General features: G+C 42.0%; 1 protein-coding gene across 1 annotated transcript in view; it reads left to right on the top strand.

Moving 5' to 3' along the window:
- Positions 1–795: 795 nt before the first annotated feature.
- abi3a (ABI family, member 3a) overlaps positions 796–9,637 on the top strand; it is a 21,074-nt gene continuing 12,232 nt past the window's right edge. Inside the window, exons 1-4 of the mRNA XM_083637288.1 lie at positions 796–932; positions 4,821–4,982; positions 6,744–6,914; positions 9,306–9,494. Coding sequence (XP_083493414.1) covers positions 4,851–4,982; positions 6,744–6,914; positions 9,306–9,494 — 492 coding nt within the window. The 5' untranslated portion in view covers positions 796–932; positions 4,821–4,850. The remainder of the gene's footprint in view (positions 933–4,820; positions 4,983–6,743; positions 6,915–9,305; positions 9,495–9,637) is intronic.

Raw genomic sequence — 9,637 nt, 5'->3', positions numbered from 1 at the left:
AAAAACAACCAGTCCTATACTGGGGAGGACAGTAAACTGAGGGACTGACAATCACCTGACAAACATTGTTGCTGTTATACAGTAGCACAACAGATCATTTGTTTTGTCTTGTATGTTTCTTTGTTAAGTTTCCTACTTTGTTTAGCTTTTTCACTTGTTTTGGCAATATGTAGCCTGTTAAGTCATGCCAATGAAGCCATTTGAATTGAATTGAGAGAGGGAGACAGACCGACAGACAGACAGACAGACAGACAGACAGACAGACAGACAGACAGACAGACAGACAGACAGACAGACAGACAGACAGACAGACAGACAGACAGACAGACAGAGGGAGAGACAGAGAGACAGGGAGGGAGAGACTGACTCAGATACATCAACTGTGAGAAACAGGAAGCGATTTCTGCAGACTGAAGTAGAGCAGGTTGAAGCCATGGTTAAAGCAGAGAGGAGGCAAAAATAGAATGATGTCTCACTCTGGCTATATTTCCAGAAACCGTTTAAGACAAAGTGATGTGGTGCGGAGCGTCACATGATGCCTCTTACCTGACTACGATATAACAACAACAACAACAACAACAACAACAACAACATCACACCAACACAACACAACAGCATCACAACAACACAACACAACACAACACAACAACAACAACAGATGAGATGGATCATGGTGCAAAAGTTGTATAGGCCTATAGGGAGTGACTTGTCTTCTGAAACAGAAGATCTTTGGTTCCACATCGCAGCAGCCCTTTGAGGGAGGGAGGGGGGAGAGACAGACAGAGAAGAGAGAGAGAGAGAGAGAGATGGGTTTAACAGAGCAGGTGGAATCTGTTCTTCTTTTCATTTGCTGAGAGAACAAGGAAGAGGGGGAGGACGATTGTGTCAACTTTCCGACTGTGTCTTCAGCCTGTTTGTCTCTGCAGCGTCAGGTAGGAACAACATAACATTATTCCTTCTGTATAGCCTATTCTGACTATTAATGGATCACACTAGAAGTTGTGCAGTAGTGATGGCTGTAGGGGTTTGTTTAATTTTAAAAGTTTATATTAATTGCCTATATTGGGATTGCGAAATTATAACACAATATTAGACACAAAAAGTCACAGCCAGCAAAGAAAATACATCTCATTTGAGTTTATTGCAAAAAGTGCCAACTTGTTCACAGGTCATACATAAACTAAAAAGCAAACAAACACCACACTATTCTGAAAGTGCAAGGGATGCCAGCAAGTAAAAATTGTCAAATGGCAAAAAGTTGACTAATCTAATTACTACTATTCATATATGAATGAATTATTATGCTGACCAGATGGAATAAAGTAAATTTTTCAGAAGTGTTTCTAGTTTGACCAGCAGGTGGTGCTGGTTAAGATCTGTTACATTATAAAAAAATTAAAAAATAATTGTAATTATATATATATATATATATATATATATATATATATATATATATATATATATATATATATATATATATATATATATATATATATATATAATTACAATTATTTTTTAATTTTTTTAAAAATTAAAAAAAAAGATCTATATTATATATTTTCATTTGCTGAGAGAACAAGGAAGAGGGGGAGGACGATTGTGTCAACTTTTATATTATATATATAATTGTAATTATATATATATATATATATATATATATATATATATATATATATATATATATATATATATATATATATATATATATATATATATATATATATATATATATATATATATATATAATTACAATTATATATATAATTGTATATATTATATATATACAATATATATATGCAGTACGTGCACTGATGATAGTCCAACTAGGACTGAAACGTTTGCTGCCAATTTGTGCCGATCCTATAATAAAATGGATCTGATTTTTTAAGACTTTGTCTTGTCTATAGTTCTGTGTGCGAGTCCTCCACTGCTTGTTACTGTATCTTATCTGACTGCCGCACCAGAAGCAAGAATCACTAGGACCGATGTCAAGCGCGCAGCTCTCTTCATGCTCCGTAATTAACTATAGGCCTAGGTCTACTCACCTCTGTATTTAGCACTGCATCCCTGATATAGAGAGACACTGCAGAGCACGTCATAGGCTAATTTGAAAGCCACACCCACCGTGGGGGAAACAATATCGCTAACACACCAGCAAAAGTGTCCCGTCGGAAGGAAATCTGAACAGATAAAGGTTTTTCCTGTTTTCGAGTAGACAAGTCCGTCAAAAGAATTATTTCAGCACAGTGCCTAAAACAGAGAGGGAAAGGTACATTGAAAAAGTGAACTTAATTGGCCTCCATCATTCATGTCCGTTTTCATTAATGTTACTCCAATAAAGCTGATAAATCACCCCACAGTGGCCTGAAATTAAATAGCTAGGGTATTTACATCCACTAACATTACTTATTTTGATCAGCAGGTAAGATAATAAATGGATCTTGAATAATTTCACTTAATGAAAATCTGAAATTCAGACTGTAAGTTTGAACGACGCTGATGTGACATTGGTTGTTGTGGATTGATGCTATCATGCGTTAGCTAACAAGTCAGTGAGATTTCTCTTTACTTTTGCACCCGCTGGACTGGCAGTCAGCTACAGAGCAAAATATCCTGAGACCCACACATGAACACAACTCATCTTTATAGAGAGGAACTAGCTCAGTAATGTTAGCTTAGTAAGTTAGCAGCCTAATGTTAGGATAGCATGGTATCGTTAGCTTTTTAAACATATTTTAACATATAGATTATCATACAAGAATATAACTAGACAGTTACTGGTAACTTAATGGCTAAATACTCTCTACATTATACATGTATTTACTCTCAAGGTCCCAAAGTTTCCCCCTCTTCTACTTATAGGCGGATTATGACATGATGGGCCCCTGGGCCTGGATGCATAAAGGGCCCCCCTCACAGTGCACATACAGTATGTACAATTAAGGCCAGAATAATAACTAAGACATACACTCACCTGCATCGATTTACTGCACAGACACCTGAACACTCAAAGCCAACAGCACAATAACAAGAAATAAACACTTGTATCTAACACAGGATTTACAGTGCAGGTACACTCAATTAAAGCCAAAAGCACAATAACCCTCTAATTGTCCATAAACGTATGGAACATTCTGTCAAAAATATAGGGTTAGTCCTAAATACTGTAACATCCCCACACATCCCCTCACCAGTTGCAAAAAAATGGCGCTGGACTAAAAGAGACTCAAAGTAAATAAAGAAATGTCCGCATATTGAATCAGTGTTCTAGCGTGCAGTTATTATAGTGTTCCCGAAAAATATTGTTTCTCAGTAGTAAGGCACTAATACACCAATGAGTGAACAGTGTGACCACATGCCCTGCTCTCCCTACATTAGCAATCTAATTATTTAACCATTCGACTTCCTGTGTAATGCCTTGTCACTACTGTATACAAGGTGACCATTAAGACACAGTCAGATGCATGTTCTGGGTTATTTGTCTTACTGCCTGGTTGTGTGCCAGGGTGAGACCTAGCCAACTGAAACCATGGAGACTCTTGAGACTGAGTGTGTGTGTCCAGCTAGAGGAAGAAGAGCCCCCAAAGTGTCACAAATCATTTATCAAATGATTTTCTTTATTTGTTACTTCTTCTCATCCACCCTTCCTCTTTTTAAATTCAACTCTTCTGCTTGTAACCCTCCCCCGTCTGTTCATAGTTGCCTTTGCTACCACCCTCTCCTTCCTTCCTCCTCTCACCTTTTCTTTTCAAAAATGTATTAAACATTAGTAATTTACAGCAGGGCGATGTTGAAATTGAGACGGATAACTCGGAAAAGAGTGGAAGAGACAAGATAGGTGGGTTTTTATCCTCCATCCTCCATCCTTTTTATCCATCTAGACTTGGACAACTATTTTCAATACCATATCAGTGGTGTAAGCCATGCAGGGATCAGTTCGTCCCAGGCCTGGGCAAGAGACGCGGTGGCCCTGTGAAGAGGCTCTGGGTTATGGGCCCCCTGAGCTCTTGGGCCCCTGGGCCTGGGCCCGCTAGAGCCATTCGGTAATACATCCCTGCTTCTACCACGATGAGCCACCGTCAGCGCCTCTCTTATCTCCTTACAGGCTAGATCACACATGGGCAAAATGCGGCCCCAAGGCCGGACCTGGCCCCTGGACCATCTCAATCTGGCCCCAAAGGTCCTCGAAGAAAAACAAAACAACCCCCAAAAACAAAAAAATCTAATCTGCTACAGCCTTTGGATTTGTATTACTATTATATCGGGAGATTAACGAAAAATTACCAATCACAATGGGAGAGAGGGTTAAAAATAGGGAGAAATCAGGTGTTGGCAGGTATGATCTCCAATGTGTGGCCCTTCACGTATTTGATGTATGTCAGTATGGCCCACTGGAAAAAAAAATGTTGCCCACCCCTGGGCTAGATCCACATTTTTCTTCTTAATGGCTCCCTTGTTTTGCTCGGTAGTACAAAAAAAATTAATTGGGGATTTTTACATTTGTTGATACAGCCCACCACACATCAGCTTTGGGGCATGTTTAATTCAAGGAAAATGACACTGGTGTAAATTCAGACGCGTGAATGGAGAACGGCACAGTGTTTTCACCCATGAGGGGCGTGGCCTATTTGATGCAGGGTCTATATGGTGAAAGCTGTCCTACAGAACCCGAACATTTTACAGTTAGAATCTTTTGCTGTAGCCTATGTGCAAGCCGGGTACGGAGGTTTTGGGAATGATGAAGATGATGATGATAATAATAATAAAAATAATAACAATAACATACTAAACATACTAATGCTTGCTGTTTGTCCATTGAGGAGCTGCAAGGTATTCCTCTCTACTCAGCCATGAAGGACCAGAACTTTAAGGAGGACGTGGGGAAGATCCTGCAGGAGGCGCCGAGTGCCCGGCAAGCGCTGCTGGAGAACTACAACAACCTGCTGAATGTCGCCGACTACTGCTGTAACAACTACATACAGGTCAGTACTCAGTACTACTACATACAGATCAGACGTACAGACATACATACAGTACAAGTCAGTAATTAGCTGATATTACTTTGTAATACTATTAATAATGTAGTTATTATTATTATTACTATATTACTAGCCAGAAAGTAATATCAGCCTGGAGCCTCAAGGAGTAGCATCCATTGGTGCCAACCATGTCCCATGCAATGAAATGGCAACAATGGGGACTAACATCATCACACATGAAGACAATCGGGCTAATTGAATCCACAAGATAGCTGCTTTCCAGTCATACAGAATGTATGCAATTCCAGTACTGTTTAGAGACTGTTTAGGGACCCCAATAGGCATGAAATATTCTTAGTATAGGCAAAAAAATATATATATATATTTATACTGCATGCTAAAAACGGCATACTTTTTGCCCAAAACTGCATGGGATTAGCATAAAGTGGGCATGTAAGGGGAGAGTCGTGCGTACCCATCGAACCCATTCTCATTCAGGTATCTTGAGGTGAGAGGTCAAGGGACCCCTTTGGCCATGCCAGTTTTTCCCTTGCCAACATTTTGCCTAACTTCTGAGCGTTATTTAGCCGCCTTCCCAAGGAAACATGCATGACATGGTTGGTACCAATGGATGCCTTAGTTCTTCCAGTTTCATATGCTATCTGTATCTTCGCCTTGGCTTTATAAAATAAATCCACTACAGCCTCTGAAAGACAGTAATGTCGGCTGCGGAATCCGGTGTCCTCAAGGAGTAGAAGAACTCTTTTTTCATGCACACATCCCACTCAAGACGGCCCCGCAACCCACTTTTGGGTTGAAATCCACCAGTTGAGAACTTTATGAGAAATCTATGGTCGGGCGTTAAAGCCCTTGCCATAGGGCTACCCCGCGGCCAGCAAGCCTGCATCACGCGGGCGTAGGCGGTGTGCAGCTCCCCTAAAATGTGACTAGATGCAGCTGACGTGAACAGCGCAAGTATACTATAATGTAGATGGGAAGATAACAGGAGAGAGTGAAAGCTATGCCAGTCTATGAACTACATTCTCTCGGTGGGCTAACTCCATTCATTCATTCAATTGTGAAATCACATAATACTCACCTTGCCTGGGACTCCTCTGGACTCCCTCGTCAAGCTGATGTTTGAGTACGTATGTCTAGCTGCCACCAACAACATCCTAAACTTGAAGCTACATTGAAGCATGTTTCTCGCTGGACTGGACTGGACTGGACTGAACTGGACTGGACTGAACTGGACTGGACTGGACTGAACTGAACTGAACTGGACTGGACTGGACTGGACTGGACTGAACTGGACTGGACTGGACTGGACTGGAGTGTAATTGACCGCTCCCTATTTATTGTAGTAGGTTGGAAGAAATCTTCTCCATTACGTCATTTGGCAGACGCTTTTATCCAAAGCGACTTACAATAACACATTTTTGTCAGCAATAGAGCAATCAACTATGGAGCACAGTCTATGACAACTACAACTTCTGAAGGAACAGTGGTACAAGTTTAGTTTAGGTTAGTAGTTTTTTGTTTTTGTTTTTTTCTCCGGCACTGAGCCTGCATGGAGAACTGCTAGGAGGTTGGATGGATGATGAGTAGATAATGAACTCTACATTTTTAGGGTGAATTTTCTTCTAAGACTAAATGTAAGGGTTGTAATGTAATCTAATGTAACTCTCAGTGACTATGTAAGAGTCAGCTGACACTTCAAGCACACACTCCCATCATGTTCATTGATGAATCTCTCTCTCTCAGTCGGGGGAGGGCAATGTCAAGGCGTTGGAGGAGACCAAGAACTTCACTGCCCAATCACTGGCCAGCGTTGCCTACCAGATCAGTACACTGGCCAATAACGTTCTCAGGCTGCTTGACGCTCAGACCAATCAGCTCCGCCACATGGAGTCTTCCATCAACATCATTGGACAGGTAAGACCCCGCCCTCCAGCCATGGAGCTACTAAACCTAACCATGTCACCATAATAGAGAGCCCCAGGGATGACGTATTTTTGTAGTCGGAACGCGGAAGTCCCGGACTTCCGGGTTCTTCACTGTTTCTGCCTATGGGATTTTTGAATGGGTTTTTGGCGCGATGCTTCAAATAAGGTCTCTGGGCAAAGCAAGCTTAATCAAACGCGAACCAGTGTTCAACGGGATAATCTTCACACATGGGGACCACTTCACTTTCATGAGTTTTGAAGTGTAAATGCGAGCCCTAGAAGTAAAAAGCTCGTGCTAAGATAATCCAGAACTACACACAGTGTCGCATAGGCTTCCACGCCACGTCACCGCTCAACCTGGAGTGTTGTTGTGTGCGCTGCTGTGCACTGATTACCCCGGGCTGAACCAGGTGAGGGAAAGAGAACCGTGTTGTCCTTTGAAGTGATGACGTTATTGACGTATAATATCCCCGTCGACTCAACAGTGTAGTCTCATTTAGCCGTTTGCTAGCTAGCCGCCCTTTTAACGGCATGTAAAAGCTTAAACACTCATAAAAGTGGTCCTCATGTGTGAAGATTATCCCGCTGAACACTGGTTAGCGTTTGATTAAGCTTGCGTTGCCCAGAGACATTATTTGAAGCATTGCGCCAAAAAACCCATTCAAAAATCCCATAGGCGAAAACAGTGAAGAACCCGGAAGTATTAGCATCAATGTTTTCCGGACTCATTCCTGGGCTCTCTATACCCAGGTTACTGGTTCCTGGTTTGAAGCTGATTGGCTGGCTCGTTCCGGCTGGCCCGGTCTGTTTCCGCTTTCATGATAGTGTTTGGCTGTTGGCTGTTTCTGTGCATTTGGATGACGTGAAATTAGACCAGATCACATCAGATTAGATCAATTAGATCAAATCAGATTAGATCAGAGTAAATGATTATATCGGATTCTATTAGATCAATTCTTATTATATTTCACATTTAGTCAGATAAATGAGATCATATGAGACTAGATTAAGATTTTATTTTATTAATAATAATAATAATAATTAAAGATAGCATAAAGTCATAGAAGTAGAAAATAAAATGATTGAAGTTATGAACATAGATATGACATCACAAAAATATTAATATTAATATCTACAGGCTATTATGATATATATATATATAATATATATTCTAAAGTAATATCTATAACTATTACGTATGAAATGTATATGTATGTGTATGTAATGCATAAAATACAATATAATGTATCCAGAGAAAAGCAAAATGAGAGACAGTGCCTCCTCCATGTGAGTGTATTTCAGGAACCTGCTGTGGTGGTCTCTCTCTCTCTCCCTCTCTCTCTTTCTCCCCCCCCCCCCCCCCCCCCCCCGCCCCCTCTGTCTCTCCCTCCTCCCTCTGTCTCTCCATTCCTTCATGCTCTGTGCCAAGAATTTTGATCCAGACCAGGTCACTCGTGTGAGGGGTGTGAGGGGTGTGTGTGTGTGTGTGTGTGTGTGGGTGGGGGGGGGGGGGAGGCAGTGTATGTAAGAAAGAGAAAGAGAGTGATAATGTCCCCTCTCCCTGTAGGGAGGGTAGAACTGAATGAATAGACCCAGTGTTCTCTATCCACTGTCTGTGTGTGTGTGTGTGTGTGTGTGTGTGTGTGTGTGTGTGTGTGTGTGTGTGTGTGTGTGTGTGTGTGTGTGTGTGTGTGTGTGTGTGTGTGTATGCGTGCGTGTGCGCGTGCGCATGCGCGTGGCGTGCGCGTGTGTGTGTGTGTGTGCAGGCAATGTGAATTCAGAGTCTTCAGTTTCTTGCTCAAGGTAACTTCAACAGACAGCACAGCACAGCACAGGATGTTAATAATAATAGCAATAATGATCATCAGTCCAGAAACAGGAAAGCATGTTTTCAGGCTTTCTAAACGGACTTTATGTTGAATTCCATGAAATTGAGCATCTTCTTCACCGTTTAATTTGTAGGTGAAACGCCATGTAAATAAAATAAACAAAAAAAAACAGACACCGAGGAGAAAGTGTCACATTTTCTTGACAGTATATCATTTAAAGGGGCTTGAGTGTTGCCACCGTGTGCAGCTTCAGACCTCCTCACCTACTGCAGCAACAGGAAGTTACACAACGCTTCCCTCAAACCTGCTAAACCTGAGGAAATCAATCTCACCATCGGTGCCACTTCTCACACCACAAACTGAAAATGCACCACAGCGCTGTAAAAGGTTCAATGTGAAGTATAATGTGAGCCGGAAAATATCAGCGGTTTCCTGAATGGTAGAAAGTGAATCAAAGTGAACATCATAAAATGGTATTTTGAGAATTCAATACTAAGAAGGGTGTTCTGGTAAACCCCCCCCCCCCCCCCCCCCCCCCCCCCCCCTTCCAGACGCTGGAGATGCATAAGGAGAAGGTTTCTCGGAGGGAGATCGGTGTTTTCACGTCAGTGAGGAGAGTCCCACGCAGCCACAAGATCCTCCCTCCTGCTGCTTCTCCAATCAGCAAGCAGCAGCGTGGGCCCTACAGCCGCTGCCCAATCAGCTACCAGCAGCTAGACGCCCTGGGCCACGGGATGAAGGTCACACACACGCACGCACACACACACACACACACACACACACACACACACGCACGCACGCACGCACACACACACACACACACACACGCACGCACGCAGGCACACACACACACACACACACACACACACACACACACACACAC

This window comes from Poromitra crassiceps, assembly GCF_964638095.1.
Source record: "Poromitra crassiceps genome assembly, chromosome: 5".
Taxonomy (NCBI): domain Eukaryota; kingdom Metazoa; phylum Chordata; class Actinopteri; order Beryciformes; family Melamphaidae; genus Poromitra; species Poromitra crassiceps.
The sequence above is the reverse complement of the archived record's forward strand: the minus strand, read 5'-3'. Positions and strand labels throughout refer to the sequence as shown.